Below are 22,618 nucleotides of genomic sequence, written 5' to 3' on the forward strand. Positions count from 1 at the left end.
TGGAAAATTTGTATGTTCCTTTAACACATAGACTTTGTTTGATACGTTATTCAGAAAGCTGTGTAATAGCAATAGGGAAAAGAAGAAAGAACATTAAGTCCAGGGAGTTAGTTGTAAATGCAAATAAAGTGGGAAATGACATAGATGTTTGCTTAATTATAACCATATAGAAAGTACTAACTTTTCCATGATAAAGAGGAGATCTTTAAGTCATTGTGAGCTTGGGGTGCTTGGGTGGCTCAGTCGGTTAAGCAGCTGCCTTTGGCTCAGGTCATGATCCCAGGGTCCTGGGATCGATCCCCACATCTGGATCCCCATTCAGGGGGAACATGCTTTTCCCTCTTCTTCTGTGCCCTGCCCCCACTTGTGCTTTTTCTCTGTATCTCTCTCTCTCTTTCTGTCAAATGAATAAATAAAGTCTTTAAAAAGAATATATAAATCAGTGTGAGCTTCTGTACATCCGGATATACCATATGTGCTTTAGCTCTGACTAGAATTTAAGATCTAACTGAAATGAAGTAAGTACTTGAAAAGCAACTTACTTTGAACAGCTGAATAAGATACCTGGTAGACTGTGTCCTGGAATGGAAGATAGGAAAAAAGGATAATAATTGAATATAATATTATGAATTATTTTAGACAAGTAAATTTAATAATTTGGATGAAATCAACAAATTTCTTAAAAGGTATAACTACCAAAACTCACTCAACAATTAGTAAATCTGAATATCCCTAAAATATATGAAGAAATTGAATCTAGAGTTAAAGACCTTCCCACAAAGAAAACTTCAAGCAAGTAGTTTCACCAGTGAATTAAGTTACACAGTAAAGGAAGAAATAATACAAATTCTACACAAACTCTTCCAAAAAATAAAAGAGGTAGCAACACTTCCCAAGTCATTGTCTGATACCAAGACCAGAGAAAGACAAGAATTACAAGAAAAGAAAATTAGAGTCTAATATCTTTTCATAAACATTGCTTTAGAATGCTCGATTATATTTTTAGCAAATGAAATCTAACAGTCCATAAATGGATGACACTTAATGACCAAGTAGGGTTTATTCTGAGAATGCAAACTTGGTTTAACATTTGTAATTCAATCAGTGTAATCCACCACATTAAGAGACTGAACTAGAAAAACCAAATGATCATGATCATCTCAAAAGATCCAACAAAAAGCATGTGACAATATCCAGCATCCATTCATGATTTTGAACTCCACATATGGGAGTGAAAGCAAACTTCTTTAACTTAATAAAGGAAACTTCCCAAACCTGGAAGACTGACAACTTTCACCCTGGAGTTGGAAGGCAAGGATTTCTGTTGTTACCACTTCTGTTCAACATCGTACTAGAGGTCCTAGATTGTACAGTAAGCATGAGACAAAGATAAAAGACACTTATAATAACAAGGAAGAAGTCCTTCATTCATAGGTGACAATAATTATCTCTGTAGAAAATCAAAAGGTATTCACATAAAAGCTACTATATAACAGTTTTTCGGTGTTGCAGGATACCAGGTGAATGTATAAAAATGGGTGATTTAAGAACTAACAAAGGGAAATTGAAATACAAAATAGCATTTACAATAATATCAAAAAATTTTTTTTAATTTGTTTCTTATTTATTTTCAGCATAACAATATTCATTATTTTTGCACCAAACCCAGTGCTCCATGCAATCTGTGCCCTCTATAATACCCACCACCTGGTACCCCGACCTCCCACGCCCCGCCCCTTCAAAACACTCAGAATGTTTTTCAGAGTCCATAGTCTCTCATGGTTCACCTCCCCTTCCAATTTCCCCCAACTCCCTTCTCCTCTCTAACTCCCCATGTCCTCCATGCTATTTGTTATGCTCCACAAATAGGTGAAACCATAGGATAATTGACTCTCTCTGCTTGACTTATTTCACTCAGCATAATCTCCTCCAGTCCCGTCCATGTTGCTACAAAAGTTGGGTATTCATCCTTTCTGATGGAGGCATAATACTCCATTGTGTATATGGACCACATCTTCCTTATCCATTCGTCCGTTGAAGGGCATCTTGGTTCTTTCCACAGTTTGGCGACCGTGGCCATTGCTGCTATAAACATTGGGGTACAGATGGCCCTTCTTTTCACTACATCTGTATCTTTGGGGTAAATACCCAGGAGTGCAATTGCAGGGTCATAGGAAAGTTCTGTTTTTAATTTCTTGAGGAATCTCCACACTGTTCTTCAAAGAGGCTGCACCAACTTGCATTCCCACCAACAGTGTAAGAGGGTTCCCCTTTCTCCACATCCCCTCCAACACATGTTGTTTCCTGTCTTGCTAATTTTGGCCATTCTAACTGGTGTAAGGTGATATCTCAATGTGGTTTTAATTTGAATCTCCCTGATGGCTAGTGATGATGAACAGTTTTTCATGTGTCTGATAGCCATTTGTATGTCTTCATTGGAGAAGTGTCTGTTCATATCTTCTGCCAATTTTTAATATAAAAAAATTTTAAAAATATGTAGGGGTGAATTACACAAGCATGAGGAGAGTTTTAAGGGTTATGGGTATGTTCATTATCTTGACTGTGTTTATTGTACCTTTTAAATCTGTACAGTCTATTATAGACCAGTTATGCCTCAGTAGAGCTTTAAATATGCTATAAAGATATTATTGGGACATTTCAAAAAAGTTGGGGTGTACAGATGGTAGATGAGATAAAATACTGACATTGAACATACTGAAGTTGACAATTGCTGTCTGTGTGTTCTCAGGAAATAAGCACTGAAATATTTAGGGGTTAAGGGCCACCATGAATGTAATTTATCTTCAAGTGGTTCCGAAACAGTATTATGTGATTTTATACACATGCGTGAGTAAGATAGACAAAGGAGTAAGGTAGACATGAGGGGTAAGATAGACAAAGCAGGGACAGGAGAGGCAAGAGGAAAAATGACAAAGCAAACAAATGTTATCATAGATGTATGTGGCTAAAGGATATGTGGGTTTTTGTACCATTATGCAACTTTTTTCTCAGCTTGAAATTATTTTCAAATAACAAGTATTAAAAATCTGTATTAAAGTAAGTGCTATCATTTATAAAAATTCCTTACGTAGGACCCAAAATAGGTAACTAAAAGAAAAATTAATTGAACTTAACCAAAATTGGAAAGTACTGCTCTTTGGAAAATACTGAAAAATAAAAAGGAGGGAAAAAAAAAGAGTATTAAAAAAACATGTCCATTAAACACATGAGAAGTTGTTTGACATCACTGGTTATCAGAGAAATGTAAATCAAAACCACAGTAGGTCACAAGTAAGTTCCCACATACAGAAAAAGCAAAATTAAATGGGCTACAGTACCAAATATTTTTGGCAAATATATGGAGCAACTGGGGCTATCAGACATTTCTGGCCTGGAGGACATTATACTAGCTGAAATAAGCAGTCAGAGAAAGACAAATATTGCATGATTCATCCTATGTGAGACACCTAAGAGAGTCAGACTCACAGAAGCAGAAAGTAGAATGATGGTCGCCAGGGTCTGGTTGGGAAGGAGAAATGGGAGTTGTTGTTCAGCAGCTATAACATCTCAGGTACCCAAGATGAGTAAGTTCTAGACATCTGCTGTACAGTCTACAGTTATCAGTACTGTATTGTGCACTTGAAAATAGATAAAGGGTATATCTCTCATGTTAAGTGTTCTTACCAGAATTTAAAAAACAAAACAAAACAAAAACAACATATAGCTAAGAAAAATAGCAGTAGAGCAGTTATATGCTAAAGTTGATGCTTTGGTATAAAACAAAGTTTGAGACTTGGTTTCTCTAAGAGATTTACATCCATTAGATTAGATTTTTAAAGTCAACAAGGATGGCAAACAAATTTTTCTCACATGATCAATCCAACTTCATGTACATCAGAAACAATAAATTAGCCAATAGTTAATGAGTACTGACTGTAGTAGGCACTATTTTGCATATTTTACACATATTACCTCAATTCTTTTTTCTTTTTTCTTTTTTTTTAAAGATTTTATTTATTTGACAGAGATCACAAGTAGGCAGAGAAGCAGGCAGAGAGAGTGGGGGAAGCAGGCTCTCTGCTTCCAGCAGGCTTCTCTGCTCAGCAGAGAATCCAATGTGGGGCTCGATCCCAGGACCCTGAGATCATGACCTGAGCCGAAGGCAGAGGCTTTAACCCACTGAGCCACCCAGGCACCCCTCTTTTTTCTTTTTTTTTAAGATTTTGTTTGAGAGAGAGAGAGAGCACAGAATGGAGCAGAGGGAGAGGGAGAAGCAGACCTTCCACTGAGCAGGTAACCTGATGGTGGGGCTTGATCTTGGGACCCTGAGATCATTACCTGATCCGAAGGCAGACGCTCAACGACTGAGCCACCCAGGTTCCCCACATTAAACACATAATGTGAAATGTCTAAAAGTTAGCATAAAAATTACATTAAAAGTTAAATTAATCATGTTGACATTTTTAATAATGAGAAAATGGAAAACAACTCCGTGTTTACCAGTGTGGAGGTGATCAGGAAAATTAAGGCATGCCCATTGGATAGAGCATGGTGATGGTACATGATGTGTGAGAAGAGTTTTTTTAAAAAAAAAACAAATGTTCATGTATGATAAAGAGAAAATCAATATGTGAAATTGTGAGCCTTTATAAAAATGTAGATTAGATAAAAACTAAGGAATGTAACAGATTTTTCTTTAGGTGATAAAATCATAAGTAATTTTTCTTTATTTTCCAAATTTACCACAGTGATTATTTAACTTTCCAACTTTTTTTTTTTTTTTTAAGATTTATTCATTTATTTTAGAGAGAGAGAGTACAGAGGTAGGGGCAGAGGGTGAGGGAGAGAGATTCTTGAGCAGCTTCTGTGCACGGAGCTTAGAGCCTAACACAGGGCTCAATTCCACAACCCCGAGATCACAGCCTGAGCCGAAACCAAGCCTTTGCCACTCAGGCACCCTGTGATTGTTTTATTTTTATATTCAGAATACGATTATTAAGATAATGTTTGCTATGTAGTTGAAGCTCATGTATACTAGAAAAAGCAAAATATTCGGAGAGTTTTGCCTTAGGTTGCATAATAGCATCTACTCAGTAAGGGACTTCTATAATTTGTGGAATATCTTTGATCCTTATTTGACTCTTAAATCTCTCAGGAAAAAAGTGGCCCATAATTTGGCCATTTACTTACTTTACATTCTTTTACAAAAAGACGAGTTGAGAGTATTTTGTTGTTTTTAATCTGCAGGGAGATTCACCAACAAAAGTAAATTATAAACTGGCTTGAAAAGCATTCCCATGGACTTGGTCTTGGCAGTTAATGGCATACTGTCATACAGTATTATTTAAATGTTTCATGTTGCTTAGTTTTCCTTCTGTAAGTATGCGTAAGTTTATCAGATCTGTCACTATGTCTTCTTGGTGTTCTCTCTTGTACTCCACACAACATTATGTACAGAATATATGCAAGAGCGTTTTAATTGAATTTGTGAATATAACTTGCACTTCCATTGGTTCAGGGAACTAAAAGTCTTCCTTTAATGAGTGTATATATATTTTTAAAATTTTATTTATTTATTTGACAGACAGAGATCATAAGCAGGCAGAGAGGCAGGCAGAGAGAGAGGAAGGGAAGCAGGCTCCCTGCTGAGCAGAGAGCCTGATGTGGGGCTTGATCCCAGGACCCTGGGAACATGATCTGAGCCGAAGGCAGAGGCTTTAACCCACTGAGCCACCCAGGCACCCCGTGAGTGTACATTTTTTGAAACACATGGAATTTAACTACCTTTTCCTTCCTGTAAGTTATTTAAATGGACAAAAATGCATATAATCTGTCAGGACTATCTAGAAGTCTCCTGAGCTGATAACCAAAAGTCCAAAAGAAAGAAAAAAATAATCCTCAGACTTTAAGTAATGTTAAATTCCAGGAGTTTTAATGGTGGTCATATGGACAACCAAGACCACCATGAATTATATTTTCTATTTTATATAGAATTTGATTTGACTGGACCCTGACCCATTTTACGACTCATTTATATATTTGTTTTTGACCCTATATTAGTTTTTATGAGCTTAGTATACACTTAAATTTATTATGAATAGTTTAGTGGTATTAATTGGGTATCATACTTGAACTTTCTCTTTTTGTGTGAGTGTATTTTATGATGTATTTTATTTCAGTATTACCTCATTATTAAATAATGTTTATTGTTGCTATCATAAATGAAAGTGAAGTTGTAAATTAGGTAAAATTTTAAAATATATGTTCAGAGTATATGCAGTCATCAAAATATGTGAAAATATATATAATTTCATTAAGGTTTACCCAAATTTAATTTAATTTTGTTCCCTCTTTCAGTTTTTCTTGAAGACTAGTTACACTGGATATGCTGCTCTTCTTTATTTTGGGATTGCTCGTACATTTTGTGTTCTTCGGCTCCATCTTTGATATTTATTTTACATCTCCTTTGGTTCATGGAATGACTCCTCAGTTTACACCATTACCTCCTCCAGCAAAAAGATTAGTACTGTTTGTTGCTGATGGCCTGCGGGCAGATGCACTTTATGAATTCGATGAAAATGGAAATCCTAGAGCGCCATTTATTAGGTAAGCATGTCAACTGATGTAAAGACCTTTCTAGAAAGTGTTATCTTGACACTTTTATCTCATGTTGGACACAGAAGTGATGATGAGAAAGAGAATAGGGCACATATACATCTGCTTTTGTCTTATGGATTAACAAATTTATTTCCTCCTAGGAGTTAGGTATGACTTTAGCTGCTTGGCTTAACTTGTCCTAATTTCCCAAACCTGACTTACAACTCACTATATTATCTTTTTCTTATAAAATAAACTTGTTACATTTTTAAAATAATGACAAACATAAATATTAATGAATTGCTAATTATAGTGCTGTTTAACTAAAAATAGAGTTCAACTGAAAACAGACTTATAAAATACATAAAGCCCTTCTAAGTTTATGTCACTGTTAATTGTGATTTCAGATTTTATGAAGTGGCTTTGAAAAGAAATGTTTAATTTTTTTTTTTAAGATTTTAATTATTTATTTGAAACAGAGAGAGAGAGATCACAGGTAGGCAGAGAGGCAGGCAGAGAGAGAGGGGAAAGCAAGCTTCCTGCCGAGCAGAGAGCCCAATGCGGGGCTCGATCCCAGGACCCTGAGATCATGACCCAAGCCGAAGGCAGAGGCTTAACCCACTGAGCCACCCAGGTGCCCCAAAATGTTTAATTTTTTTAAACTTATTGGGCTCCTACAAATAATTGCTATTTTTCTGATTAGTGACAAATCGCTCAAAAGCCCTTCTTCATGCTGGTATAGAGAGATTAAAACTCAAATTCAAGTGGAAATTTATCTAAAGTATTCCATTTTCTCCTGTTTTCACCTACCATCATTACTTTTATCCTTTACTGTGTTTGTTTTCTTTATAGTACTTGGCATGAGCAGGTTCTATGCAAGCTGGGCCTCTGCTTTGTATACTACATTATTTCCAGTTCTTAGAACACAGTGGGCAATTAAATATTTGTTGACTGCTAGAAGAATGAATGAACTTGGAATTCTGTTGAATTTCCAGAAATTTGTGGTGGCTCAAAGAAATGCATACCATATTAAAGGATAAAAGTAATTAAGTGACCAACCCAGGGCAGCGGAAAAATATGAGTAGGAAAATAAGAGCAAACCAGAGTTAAGTTCGGGTCACAAAAATTTGTCACATAATTTCTACAGATAATTTAAAATTGGGGTAATATATTTGGAGGAATTTCTTAGCTGCCACAAAAAGGAGAGAAATACTGTTCATTGCAAATTAAGAACAAAGTATACCGGTTATTAGAGAGAAGGTGAACTTTCCTGGTAGCACTTACTTCTCCTTTGGCTGGTGGGTAGCAGGCCAAGAGCTTACGTAGTTCATGTGCCTTGTCCTGTATGCCATCATGTTTTTACAATTTCAGGAATCTTCTAGTTTCTTTTAAACCTGTTTGTGAAAGGTTTTATTTGTTCTTCACTTCGGTTTTTTAAAAATATGATCTGAACTGATGAAAACGTTTTTAAACAGAGATACCTGAATTTCTTTTATACCTCCTTCTTCGTGTTGGAAGTTCGGTTTTTGTTAAATAACTAAAGAAGTTAAAAAATATTTCTCCATAACAAGTGGTTCACTGGTTTTCAAACTTCTACTTATTATGCATGCGTTTTACCAAAATTGATTTTAGGATGAGGTAAGTCAGTAATAAAGAGTATCTAAACCAGTACTCACAGTTACCCTTTGGCGGGGGCAAGCATCACCCCCAGAAACTGTTACTGATGTAGTCATTGTTTGATAGCTTGTTGCTCTACTGCTTTCTCATGTGCCTTGGCATTGCTAGTCAGTCCTCTGCTTTCATTGCAAAGGATACTGATACATTTTAGCAAAAGAATGCTTTTGCCTGTTTTAGCCTCAAATTTAGGAATATAATTTAACTCCTAATTAGGAGTCTAGCTGTTTCCCCATCTTTAATTTTTTTATTTTGAGAATTTTTCAACACAGAAATTGAAAGGATTATATATATGATGAAATCTGTATACCTTATTCTAGATTGAATAATTTTTGTTTTCATATTTGCATCCACTCTCTCAATACACATGCACACTTACACATGCTTAAATTTTTAATTATTCTTTTTCTGACTAATTTGAAAGAAAGATCTCATGACACTTGACCACTGAACACTTAAGCATGTATCACGTAAAAACAAGGACTTTTCTCCTGGAGGACTGCAATACCCATCACACCCTGTAAAATTTGACATTTATAGAACAATATTGTGTATGTCAGTTGTTTCTCATGTAACAAACTATCTGAATACTTTGTGGCTTCATACAAAAATCGTGTATTTTGACTCATAGTTCAGTGTTGTGGCCAGATGGTTCTTTGTCTCACCTAAGCTCATTTATGCTGCTGAATCCAGCTAGTTGGAGAGCTGGGACTGGGCTCAGCTGGGATCAGAAAGATCCTCACCTTGTTAAATTGTGACTCACTGTTTGTTTTTGATTCCTTCTGTAATAATCTTGTTTTTCTAACACTCTAATAGGATTTAATCAAAGTCTGTGCTATTGATCTATAATATCTTTTAGGAATATCATAATGCATGAAGGCAGCTGGGGCATATCTCATACACGCGTGCCAACTGAGTCTCGGCCAGGTCACGTAGCCCTGATAGCTGGGTTTTATGAAGATGTCAGTGCAGTTGCCAAAGGTATTATCTATGTGGACAACTTTATTATACGATAAACATATTGCATATATACTGCTTCTTTAACACTGAATTATGACACAAAGTGAAGTGTGTTTTGGCATACTTTTGGCAAGTATTTTAGCTTGCTTGAGTTTATGAGTAACATAAACACATGCTGGTGTTGATTCAAGAATTAAGCTTTGGTCTTTTATCATTCTGTGCTACTGAAACAATCTGGATGGATCCATGGTTTTCCTCAGTGTTAACTCTCAAAAGTTCAAAAGCGATTCTTTGGTTTAGTAAGAAGTAAATTATCTATTGTAAGCCTTTTAAAAAAAGGTATAATACATATAACATAAAATCTCTTACTAGTTTTGCATTTGTTCTGTAATTCTCATTATTACTATTTGAAGAATACTTCTTTAGGAGCTATAGTAATACTTCACCATATATATGTTACTGTTGTTACTATTTGCTTTTTTTTTTTTTTCAATGACCTGAAGGATGGAAGGAAAATCCTGTAGGATTTGATTCTCTTATTAATGAAAGCAAGTACACATGGAGCTGGGGAAGCCCAGATATCTTGACTATGTTTGCCAAAGGTAAGAGTCATTGATTATATTTTCCTTAGATGGTAATGTAATAAACCAGTATGGTAATTTTTGTGTATTGCCTACTCTATTTTACTGATTTTTGAGATACTTGTTTTTACATATTTAACATCTCTGACATAGGAACATATATTACAATGGATAGACATGTCCGTTTGATTTTTTCTTTTAGTTGTACTTGAAATATTGGCACATCATATAGTTGTTGGTATCTTAAATTCAATGAAGTGGTATATGGCTCTCACATTTAACCACTTATAATCCTGGACAAGTTAGCTGATATCTCTGAACTTCAGTTTGCCTTTTGTAAAATGTGATGATAATAATAATTTCTATCTCATAGGTTTGTTTTTAGGCAAATTGGGTAATTCCTGTGAAATATTTAGCTGTGTGCTTATCATGTAATTTTTCATTATGATGATGGTTTTGAAGTCTGGTTCATTTTACTTTGATGATTTATGAAGTTTGTAGATATTCACAAAGATTTAAATGCTATAACTTATAATTCCTATTTTCATATATTCAAGATAATGCCATTGGATTTGTTCTGTTTGTTTCTGTGCACTGATTACAAAATTCATTAATATTATTTTTCTGAAATTATCAGATTCCACTTGAAGTTTGTGTCATTAAATGCTTTTTAGTGAGAGTAGAATGACTGGTCATTTCACTTGATAAAAAGGTTTTGTAACATTATACTTAGCCATAGGTCCTAATAATTGGCATTATTGAATATTATTGTATGTCCTGAAAGCAAAATATATATTCAGAATTTTACATATATTCATAGAACATAATTGTATAGGTCATGGTAAAAAACCTCAAACTAGGGGCGCCTGGGTGGCTCAGTGGGTTAAGCCTCTGCCTTTGGCTAAGGTCATGCATGATCCCAGGGTCCTGAGATCAAGCCCGACATCAGGCTCTCTGCTCCGTGGGGAGCCTGCTTCCTCCTTTCTCTCTGCCTGCTTCTCTGCCTACTTGTGAGCGCTGTCTGTCAAATAAATAAAATCTTTAAAAACAAACAAACAAAAAAACCTCAAACTATTTGTCATACACACACATAAACACACACACACACATACACACACTCCTTTCTTTGGAAAAGAAAGCTTTTAGGGGGACTGGTGGTGGTGAGGGTGGATTAAGTTGCTGTGATTCACCAAGCTTACCTTCTTGCTTCTGACTGTAACTGATAAGATGTAAGACTAACACCTGAATCAGAAACAATCCCATAGGAATGTTCCGTTTATGGTAACCAACAAACTCACTCAGAACTGTACTTAGGATGTGGAAAGTGGAATGACTGAGTGGTGGTTGTGTCATTGGAACTGCTATTGCTATTATAAGAGATCATTATTACTTTATTATATCTCTTCCTCGTGACCTGTAAGAGTCTATCTCAGGAATTCACCAAGTTGATTAGATTCTTAATTAAATCTTCTAAGTGTGTAAGATTAATATATTTGTTGACCCCTTCAAAGAATTTAACAATGGATAATATTTATTCCCTTATATTGAGAAAAATACACATTTTATGAATAAGATAAGGGAAATTTTTGAATTTTCTTCTTGCTTTACAAAGTACCAAATGACTTCATCTATTTTAGGTTGTAGTGTTCCAAGACAGACAAATTTGTGAAGAGTTTAATCTGTACAGGGAGACAGACTTTGGTATTTATTTTTGTGGTGTTGTGTATTAGCACTGTGACTTTGACTAAATTAATTAACTTATTTGTAGTGTATCTTTAAAATTAAGAGTGTTACTGTGAGAACAAAAAACAACAGCATGTGAAAGTACAAGTCATGGGGGCGCCTGGGTGACTCACTGGGCTAAGCCTCTGCCTTCGGCTCAGGTCATGATCTCAGGGTCCTGGAATCGAGCCCCGCATTAGGCTCTCTGCTCATCGGGGAGTCTGCTCTACCCAACCCCCCGCCTGCCTGCCTCTCGGCCTACTTGTGATCTCTCTCTGTCAAATATAAATAAAATCTTAAAAAAAAAAAAAAAGTATAAGTCATGGTCCATGGCACATGAAATAAAATGTTCATTATTCCTCTTTTCTCTTCCCCATTATAATTTTGTTATAATTGTTAAAAAAAAAATTTCCCAAAATTTCCCTTTCAGGTGTTGGTGGAGACCATATTTATACATATAGCTATGATGCTGAGAGTGAGGATTTTGGTGCCCATGATGTAACAAAACTAGATACTTGGGTTTTTGATCATGTGAAGGTGAGTGCTATTGAGTTGATCATCTCCAGCTCATGTATTTGTACCCAAAGTACTAGACACTGATTTGTTGTAAATACATCTTAATTTTTTCCTACTTGCTTAAATATGAAAGTTCTATATTTGTAGCATACTATTTTAAAAAGACTGGATTCTAAGAAATTACACATTCTACAATAAACAGTTAATGGAAGTTTTTAAAAAATAATTTGAAAAAATAACTTTTTTAAACTCCATGTTTCTGACAATTAAATGCGCTCCATAGATTGGAATTCAGGCAACTTGTATTTCATTCCTATTTGCCGAATAATCCTAGGTAAACCTTGATCATTCTTTGACCATACAATAGTCTTTTATAGTGGTAAGATCATGTAAGATGTATAAAAACTGCTTTTGAAAATGCTAATCAAATGTAATGCACTGAAAACAGGATTTTTAAAAAATTATACTTTAGAGAAAGATAAAAACAAATTAGCAAATTAGTCATCACAAAATATCCATGAGTTTCTCTAAGAAATAAAGTTGTTTGGACTATTTGATAGCAACAATTACCACAATTTTCACCAGGAATCCAATAGAATTAACATTTTGAAAAATTGTTTGAAAATCTCACTTGTGGATAATGGCTTCCTTTCTTCCTGTCCATTGTCTCTCATTTACATATTACAACTTACAAGTTGTCTGTTGTAAGGAGCATTCATTGATTGACCTTAATGGTTCTTCTTTTTACCAGTAGTGTCTATGGAACTGACATTGTGGACCTCTCCATGATAGAGTCATTTTTGTTAGTAGTTTGTAAATATATTCCTCAGTGTATGTCTGCATTTTTCTTTGTACTTACTTAGCAGGAATTAAGTGTTCAATACATTCTTTGATAAACCCCATTTCCTTCATCAAGATCTTTCTTCCTGAAATACTTCTTTTTTCATTTAACCTATACTTTTGTCAACAGGGAACACTTGAAGTTAAATAAAATCTCTTTAAGAAAATAATTGACAGGGGCGCTTGGGTGGCTCGGTGGGTTGAGCCTCTGCCTTTGGCTTGGGTCATGATCCCAGGGTCCTAGGATCCAGTGGGCATTGGTCTCTCTGCTCTGCTTCTTCCTTCTCTCTCTCTGCCTGCCTCTCTGCCTACTTGTGATCTCTCTCTCTCTCTCTGTCAAATAAATAAAATATTTTTTTTTAAAAAAGAAAACAGTTGACAAATTTTACGTTGCTAATTATCGCTTCTTAATATCATCTACTTATGTTAGCATCCCTAAAAGGCATTTGGCTGCAATTTCATATACACAGCTTAAAATGCTCCAGGTTCATGGATTTGATTCCTTGTGTATGGGCAGATACAGCTTATGGCTGGTCTGATTTTATGTCTTCTTTCCTTTCTTTATCTCAATACTGCTAGTCATCGGAAAGAATGATTTGCCCATGACTTCATAAAATATGGTTTATATGTATAGTAATAACAGTAACACAAAATCATCAGCAGTGAGAAATGGTATGAAGCAAAAATACAGGGACTAAGAATATACCTTTAGAAAATTGTTTTCTAGACAGTTAGGAGAAGGCTTTTCTGAGAGTTTTGAGGTGGTCTCAGAAGTATAGGAGACAAAGTTGGATGGACCTAAATTGACCATGAAAAAAGAATATTTCAAGTGAACAGCAATATATGTAAATCTTGGGCACTGAAGGACGAGCCAGCATAATAGATTTGTGTAACTGAAGGAAGTTAAGTTGGCAGGTGTACTCACTGGGAGCAAGATCTGAGGGGAGGCTAGACAGGGAGTCAGGGGTCTTACCTGGGCTTGTGCCTGGGCCAGAGACTCATGCTTGATCCAAGCAAAACAAATCCATGTAAATGTCTACTCTTTTTTTTTTTTTAATGTGGTAAAATATCTATCACAAAAATTTGCCATTTTAGCCATTTTTAAGCAGACAGGTTCAATAGTGTTAAGTATTATTCACATCACTGTGCATCCAATCTCCAGAACTTTTTCATCTTGCAAGACTAAAAGTCTGTGGTCAGTAAACAAATCCCCATTCCCCACCCCACCCCCAGCCTCTGGCAACTACTATTCTACTTTGTTTCTTTGCAGTTGTACCTATATATCTATGTTTTGTATCTAGATAGCTCATATAAATGCAACCAAGCTGTGTTTTCCCTTTGTGAGTGGCTTATTTCACTTAGCGTCCTGGCCTTAAGCTTCATTGGTGTTGAATCTATTTGCTTTTTAAAACTCTGTGCAGGGGCGCCTGCATGACCCAGTCACGTAAGCATCTGCCTTGGCTTGGTTCATGATCCCGGGATCCTGGGGTGGAGCCCCTCTGCAGAGAGTCTGCTGCTCGCTCTGTCTCTCCCCTTTGGCTTGTACTCTCTCACTCACACACTCCGTCTCAAATAAATAAAGAAAAATCTTTAAAAATAAATGAAAAAAAGAAAACGCTCTTTATTAAGCCTTCCGTGACTTCCTTTTGCTTCACTTTGCTTCACGCTAGACTTAGATAACCCTCTTCTATATTCCCTTGATACCTCTATCTTAACTACTTTATTATGCCGCAGCATTGGGCCAATTTCCAGTTCTATATACATCTTGTTGGTAGAGATACTGACTTTTCCTCATTGTTAACTCAGTTCTTTTTTTTTTCCCCAAAGATTTTATTTATTTATTTGACAGAGATCACAAGTAGGCAGAGAGGCAGGCAGAGGGGGTGGGGAAGCAGACTCCCCGCTGAGCAGAGAGCTTGATGCCCCGCTGGATTCCAAGACCCTGAGATCATGACCTGAGCGGAAGACAGAGGCTTAACCCACTGAGCCCCCCAGGCGTGCTGTTAACTCAGTTCTTGTCAAGGCATTGTCTAGTACAGAGATAAAAGTAGTAGCTTAGATTAGGTTAAGTTCTGTGTAATAAGGAAAAAAATTCGGCTTAAAAGTTTACTTTTATCTCAGTAAAGATAATGCCCGAAGTAGGCAGCCCAAGATTGTCACAGTACAGGACTGTTGTAATGGTTCCACAGTGTCATTAAGACAGGTCTCTTGAATTTCTCCTCTGTCCTCTGAGCTTGAGTTTTATCTTCAAGAGATGCCATTATTTCAGTGTTTTAGGGCAACGTGCAAGGAATCAGAAAGGACCTTCTTTCCTACTAACTTTTATGAAGAGCCTTAGGTCTTCATAGTCTTTTGACTGAAATACTTGATTTATATCTTGTTGGCCACAACCACTCAGGCACATCTAGCTGTATGAGAGGATGGGAGATAGGTAAGTTATAAGGTTGAGCATTGGCACGTCTCGTGAAATCACAGGTTTTTACTCAGAAAAAGAGAGTGCAGGTTGGGAGAGTCATCTAGTAGTCTCCCTTGATGCATAACAAATATTTGTTGAGTGTAGAAATGAATGATTGCCTTTCCAAGGTGATGAGGGAAAGTGGGGACTGATGCTCACTAGCCAACTAAATACAGAAGGGAAAGTAGCTTCAGGTATATTTCACCTCTTGTGTCCAAAAGACTAACTTTTAAAAAGCCAATAGGAATCTAACTGGTTGAGCTCTACAAGATTAGTATTTCATAGCTTCCCAAGTCTTGTGTCCATATATGAATGAATAGCACTTCTTACACCCTGGAATATTTTTTTTTTTTACCAGTCGTGGAACAAATTCTAACTTAAGTTGCTAGGTTTGGGGGGGCTTTTGTCAGCTTTCAATTATATCATTAGAATTTAACTCCTTTCTTTTGAAGAACTTGCCACTTCTATCTTGATTGAAGACTTCTTAGGGGGGACACCTGGGTGCCTCAGTCAGTTAAGTGACTGCCTTTGGCTCAGGTCATGATCCCAGCGTCTTGGGATCAAGTCCCACATCGGGGCTCCTTGCTTGGCAGGGAGCCTGCTTCTCCCTCTGCCCCTGCCTGCCATTCTGTCTACCTGTGCTCTCTCTCTCTGAAAATAAATAAATAAAATCTTTAAAACAAAACAAAACAAAAAACTTAGGGGCTAAGTAGAATGTATATGAAAACTAGGGCTTGGTTTTATGCATTTAAGGAGGGTGGTAGGTTACATATTGTGTTTTTTAATTTACTTCTATTTTTGAATAGCAGGCTTCTCTAATGGCACCATTTGTATTTTTTAATATTTGTAATGATGAAGTTATTTCAAGAAGTACTTCAGACTTGTATTGGACAATTAAATAGCTCTTGTTAAAGTTACTATCTACTATATGGTTAGAGACATTTATATGAACAATAATTATGTATCTTGGCCTAGCCTGTTGACTTATCTAAAGTAATTTGAAAGTATTCCCCACAGGTATTTGTTTACATGTTCATGTGTATGTAAGTAGCAATTTAATCCTCTGTCTTAGGATGTTTTGATTCCAGCTTGTCATTATGAAATTAATATAGTAATTTTTGACCCATATTTTATTAAGTTAGGGCATTTTCCTGTCATACAGTGTGAAGAACAAATTCTCGTCTTGGGAGGAGGAGAGTGTTCGGAAGCTAATCACAGTGTCCCGAGTGAGCAGTTATGGTTGGACTCGTTGGACTAGGGTGGTAGTCTAGACAGGATAGCAAGAAGTAGTCCAGCTCTGAAAACATTTAAAAATGATAAAATGTTCCTAAAATGTTGTCTCTAGTACTGTTTTGCTTGGCTCTTGTCAAAATATTTCTTCAACCTGCTGTATTTTATTTGGTGCTTATGAAATCTTCATGAAATCAAGATCCCCCTTCTATAACCTTTCCTTGGCCCGCTTCTAGCCCAGAAAATAGCTCACTCCTTATTCAGGTGTTGCTGTCTGAACCGACAATAAGAACTTTGTATTGGTAGGTCCTGAGGACAAATTTAAACAAAATAAGATAGTTTAATTTTATTGTTAAATATAAATGTAATTAAATGTTTTTATCAGAATTATTTTTTAAATAAAACAAATGAACTAAATTTCTTTAACTCATTTGTTACATATAGGAATTCTTTCATGCTGCCAGAAACAACCAATCTTTGTTTTCTAAAGTAAATGAAGAAAAAATAGTCTTTTTCTTACATTTGTTAGGAATAGATACAAATGGACATGCTCATCGGCCAACATCGAGGTAATTTTAATGCTGTGTTTAATTTTGTGTTTTTGAGGGACTTAGCTATTCTGTTTAAACTTTTAAAGTACTATAATTTGGGGGTGCACCTAGGTGGCTCAGTTGGTTAGGCATCTATCTGCCTTTGGCTCAGGTCATGATCCTGGGGTTCTGGGATCAGCCCCACATCGGGGTTCCTGCTCAATGGGGAGCCTACTTCTTCTCCCTCTTCCTCTGCCTGCTGCTCCCCTGCATATGCTCTCTCTCTCTCTGGGTCAAATAAATAAATAAATAAATTTTTTAAAAAGTATTACAATATTTTGTAGTTATCACGTTACTTATATTTCCATATTCTTGATTTATCAAGACAGGAGAAAAGCTATATGTTTTAGAAATATTTAAGGAAAACCTGAGGGGGAGAAAGCATTTATATGGTGTTAATATTTATATCCTGAAAAGATGTAATCAGCTATTCTTTGTGTGTTCCATTTAATCAGTATTGTATCTAGCAAACGTATAAAGTTTTGTGTACTATATTTCAGTAGCACTCCGGTATAGAACAACAAATATTTTTCTCAGTTTTGCAGACCATAAGAGGAAGAATCCATGTTATACTTCTATTCTCTACTTAGAATTTGGTTTAGCTAAATCTAACTGTAACTCTAAAGCCTATTGACTAGCTGCCAGGAATGAATACCTCATGCTCCCCTTCTTCAACATGATGGACTGTCGTAAGTGATAGAGTTCATACCAAAGCAACCTGTTCAACTGAATGGAGTGCTTAAATATAGTTTATTTACCATGTTATGTTAACGTCTATGTCACAAACACTCTAAGGGACGGAAACATTTTATACTTGAAACAGTGATACTTACCTATTAATACAAGAACAATATAGATTGCATTATAAGAGACATGAACTTGTAAGTCATGATACATTTGAGATGTAAGAAGTATTCATTAAAATATATTTGCTAGTATAGGGGGGTATTCTTTTAAAGTATTTCTGAAGTCTATTTCATATTCTTTTGCTTCTTTAAAAGGAGAGAATAGGGGTGCCTGGGTGGCTCAGTGGATTAAGCCTCTGCCTTCAGCTCAGGTCATGATCTCAGGGTCCTGGGATTGAGTCCTGCATCGGGCTCTGTTTGGCAGAGAGCCTGCTTCCTCCTCTCTCTCTGCCTGCTTCTCTGCTAACTTGTGATCTCTGTCAAATAAATAAAATCTTCAAAAAAAAAAAAAAGAATAGTATTTTTAACAATCTTAAGAGCTCTGATTTTAAACTACTAATGATGAAGTCTAAGAGTATTTTAGGAGGGACTCCCGGTGGCTCAGTCAGTTAAATGTCTGCCTTCAGCTCAGGTCATGATCCCGGGATCCTGGGATCGAGTCCCACATTGGGCTCCCTGCTCAGGCAGGATTCTACTTCTCCCTCTGTCTGCTGCTCCTCCTGCTTGTGTGCGCGCTCGCTTTCTCCCTCTCATTCTCTTACAAATAAATGAATAAATTTTTTTTAAAAAGTGTTTTGGGAGTGATGTACTCTATGTTGACTAATTGATGAATTTAAATAAAAATTTTTTTAAAAATTAAATATCTTAGGAGTTACCAACTTTAGGTGTAATTAGTTGATGTTGATGAAATTTGAGTTTTCCAAATTATTGTAATTTAATTTGTTCTTCTTTTTCTTTTTAAACAGGGAGTATAAGGACAACATTAAAGTAGTTGATGATGGAATAAAAGAAATTGTGTCCATGCTCGAACATTTTTATGGAAATGATGGGAAAACGGCATTTATCTTTACCTCTGACCATGGGATGACAGACTGGGGTTAGTCTGTCTTTAAACAACATGTACTTTATGATTAAAGTAGTGGTAAATATAGCTTGCAGGTATCTTGTAATGTTGAAAAGGATTAGATGTCTTAGTATATGCAAAGTGTCTAGCACACAGTTGTCTGCTTAATATATTAATGTAAAAAAACTGGTCTTATGTAAGGAATCTTTCTTTTAGCTACAAAAGGAATATATTCTCATTTAAATGAGAAATTAGAGGACAGTGTGGAGAAGAAAACAAAAAGTATCTATCCTATCATTTATCTTACTAGAGTTAACTATAAGTGACGGCAAACAGGGTGAGGTTAAAGTAGTATCACCAGGGACTCTAGGGCTACTGAAAGTCTCCCCTAGATGAGCTTGTCCCTGTGAGATTCCCAAGGCAAACAGTGTGTGCACAGAGAACACAATAAGGCAAAGATGAGGTATGGGTCCCCAAATCACAGTACAGGATTCTAGCAAGCTGGTACCACTCTATAATGGCCGTTTGGCTTACACCAACCAGAATGGCCTGGAATAATCTCATCAAAGAGGTTTTGCCATCCTCTCCAGAACAGATCTGGCCTTGACTGACTGCTCGCCCTACACAGAGCTGCTCTAGTGGCATCTCCTCCAAGTCTTATCATGAATATTCTTCTGCTATCAACCAACCAACAGATACTCTTTTTGTTGGTTTTTTTCTTTTTTTTTTTTTGCCTGTTTGTTGTGGATGCTCTGACTTGCTTTGGGAATATTTTAAAACTAACTAATGAAGAATTGTAAGCATTTGGGAGTGTAGTGGCTAGAAGTAGAATCACATATGGATCAACTCTTTAAAATTAAGTATTTAAAAAAATATTTAGTTGTAAGTTAGTTCTTGCTTGTCTTCTTACTCTTGGAGTCTTATTTGTAGGTTTCCATGGCGCTGGTCATCCTTCAGAGACTTTAACTCCGTTTGTCACTTGGGGAGCTGGAATCAAGTATCCCCAAAAAGTATCAGTGCAGAAATTTGATGATGCATTTTTGAAAGGTATAGACATTTATCTTTATTGTTTTTATAAATATAACAATTTAAAATAAAACCAAAGTTTAACTTTAAAAGATTACTTTTCAAGTTATATAAAAAATGTTTTAGAACACTTTTGGTAATATATCTTAAAATCATTAAATCAAGACATGGTCTTTCATCATTTGTTTTGATGACTAATGAAATTTCTGAATTTATACGTAGGAAAATAGGGAAATGAGATATCTCTGAAGGTGATTTTAATAATAACTCACTATAGTATTTTAACATTTAGATTAGTGACAATAGGAACATCACAGCTACAGTTTTAAGTATTTTGCAAGCAACTGCCATTTGAGAACAAAGAAAGGCTTGGGTTGACTAACAGACTATCAATCGTGTTAATTACTCCCTGGAGCAGGACTATCATTAGTTGTAGTCACGCTGGCAGCTGTTATCATTGTGCAGTTTACTTCCATCTTCCCTTCCTTGACTTTTGATGTTCTGAAACAATTGTCTGCAAATGAGCATTTTGAAAGTTTAATAAATCATCACAGAACACATCCAAATATTTATTTTAAAGCTATTCTTTTAAAATTCTAGTTTTAAAAATATACAGCTCTGCCTGTTTAAGTGCCCTTTTTATTCATAGTTGGCTTAAAATAGATTTTCCCAGTACTTCAGTTTGACATTATGCCTTGATCTCTCTTAATAATGAAAACTATTATTATTTTTTTTAAGTCTTAACACCAGCTCTTGTGTCTAATTGTGTTACAGAATGGAAATTAGAGAACTGGAAAAGGCAAGATATCCATCAGGTATTCAGTTCAATTTAATCACTTTCAAGTTTAATTTTATCTCCTATAGAAAATTTAGACACCCCCCCCGCCAAAAAATCTGAAAAACAGTATTAATAATGATGATGATAAAGGAATTTTCCAAACATTTCAATTACCAAGGGAAATCCTTCTAGTGCAAATATTTTAACTCAACTAATCTTTCTTCTGGCAAAATAAAAAATCTTCAAGTAAAACTAAAAGAAGCCTCCCTCCAAATAACATTGGCTAATTAAAGAATTATTATGTAAATTGAAATCTGCATGCCTGTTCAATTTCTATGATTTCTTGTCATGGTTGCCTTGCTTAGTTGCTTTAAGCATAGACCTAATAAATAATAAAACGCTGTTATGGGTTTTTTCCTTCTAGTATGTGAGTTGCCATTTCTTTTTTTATTAACACATATTTTAATTCTACCCAGGATGCTTACAAATGCAATGGAAAAAAGATGACAAAATATAGATAACTTAGCTAGAAACCTTAGATTACAGGAAAATACATGGCCAACCTAATCAAGTTAGACCGGTAACATTGTGTATAAATATGAAACATGGAATTTTCATTGTTGAAGATATGCTCTGTAAACAACCATTTTCGCTATTTGTAGAAGGCATGGCATTATTGGTATATGACCTCCAAGGTGGTAGGAATATTTTACCTTCTCCAGGTCACCTCAGAAGCCAGCATTTCTTATTATAGTGGATAAACCAAAGTTCAGCATCTCATTTTCAGGCCTATGATTGCAAAAGCCTGTTCTCTATCAGCATATTAAGAATGGTCTTTTCTATCAGGATGGCTGCATATCACCCAAATAAATGGAAATATATAAAATTAGAATAGCAACTTAATTAATTTTGCAATAAAAATCACCATCAGAGGAATAGGGAATATCTTGAAGATCGTAAAACATGTTTTACTTATAGCCAGACTGGATTATAATTTAAAACTAAATATAGATTCAGCTATTGCTCTCTGAGTGCTCCTACTTCAAAATCTACATTAGGTGAGAATTTCTTTATTCATTCCTCCACCAACATTGATATGTGTCTATAGTGTGTTTAAACATTGTGTAGAAATTAGCGTTAAACATGTATAAGGGATATAATGATGAGTAAAAGCAGACAAAATGCCTGCCCTGGGAAGCTTACAGTTTGGGGTGAGAACAGAGAGTAACCAAATTATTATACAAATAAATGTAAAACTACAGCTATGCTAAGTACTACAAAAGAGGACTGTGAAGCCAGGAGAGTGTAGAGTGGATGTATCTGGTAGACTGTACGGTCAACAAAGCCTTCTTGAGACATTGAGGATTGAGCTGAAACCGAAGAATAAGAAGGAGTTATCAGCCATGTGATACTCCCTCTCCCTTTCCAGGCAGGGGCAGCATCATGTACACAGTGCTCTGGTAAGAGGATACATGGCACATTAAAGGATCACAGCATAGAACAACCGGGACTGTGGTATGATGTCTGGGTAGGCCTTAGACCCCGCAGGGTCTTATGGGCCTATGGACTTAATCCTGAAGCTTGGAGAAGATCTTGAAGTATTTGAAGCTTAGAGAGTGATATAATCTATCTTTCTGGGAAAGGATTTCTCAGGCTGCAGCATGGAGAAGAGATTAGAAGAGGCCAATAGTGGACTCTGGGGGGAAGGGAGAAGGTGATTAGAGGCCATTGGAGTTTTCCAATTTTCTATGGGTTGGTACTTCATAAAGAGTCCAGATGGTAAAGAGTGAGAAGCATTGAGAACCTGGGACCAAACTCCAACTTTAAATGGAGAACTAGAGATGGTATCTGGAAAAGAGCCACAGTGAAATTGAAGACACTCAGTGGAGTGTGGTGTTAC

The 22,618-nt window shown here is 35.9% G+C and overlaps 1 protein-coding gene across 9 annotated transcripts in view; it reads left to right on the top strand.

The window, feature by feature from the left end:
* The window catches only part of PIGN (phosphatidylinositol glycan anchor biosynthesis class N), a 103,039-nt gene that overhangs the window by 11,120 nt on the left and 69,301 nt on the right, over positions 1-22,618 (top strand). For 8 of the 9 annotated variants that reach the window (XR_004278361.1, XR_004278362.1, XM_032311611.1 and 5 more), the window contains 8 exons: positions 6,358-6,606; positions 9,131-9,252; positions 9,735-9,833; positions 11,965-12,071; positions 17,020-17,144; positions 18,817-18,947; positions 19,845-19,961; positions 20,715-20,755. Coding sequence is in view for 7 of the 9 variants with exons in the window: in XM_032311611.1 (XP_032167502.1) it covers positions 6,386-6,606; positions 9,131-9,252; positions 9,735-9,833; positions 11,965-12,071; positions 17,020-17,144; positions 18,817-18,947; positions 19,845-19,961; positions 20,715-20,755 (963 nt within the window). In the remaining 2 variants the exon portion in view is untranslated. Of the gene's footprint in view, positions 1-5,247; positions 5,377-6,357; positions 6,607-9,130; positions 9,253-9,734; positions 9,834-11,964; positions 12,072-17,019; positions 17,145-18,816; positions 18,948-19,844; positions 19,962-20,714; positions 20,756-22,618 lie in introns of all 9 variants that reach the window. The other variant, XM_032311612.1, reaches the window with a different exon arrangement.

This window comes from Mustela erminea, chromosome 13 (assembly GCF_009829155.1).
Source record: "Mustela erminea isolate mMusErm1 chromosome 13, mMusErm1.Pri, whole genome shotgun sequence".
NCBI classification, from domain to species: domain Eukaryota; kingdom Metazoa; phylum Chordata; class Mammalia; order Carnivora; family Mustelidae; genus Mustela; species Mustela erminea.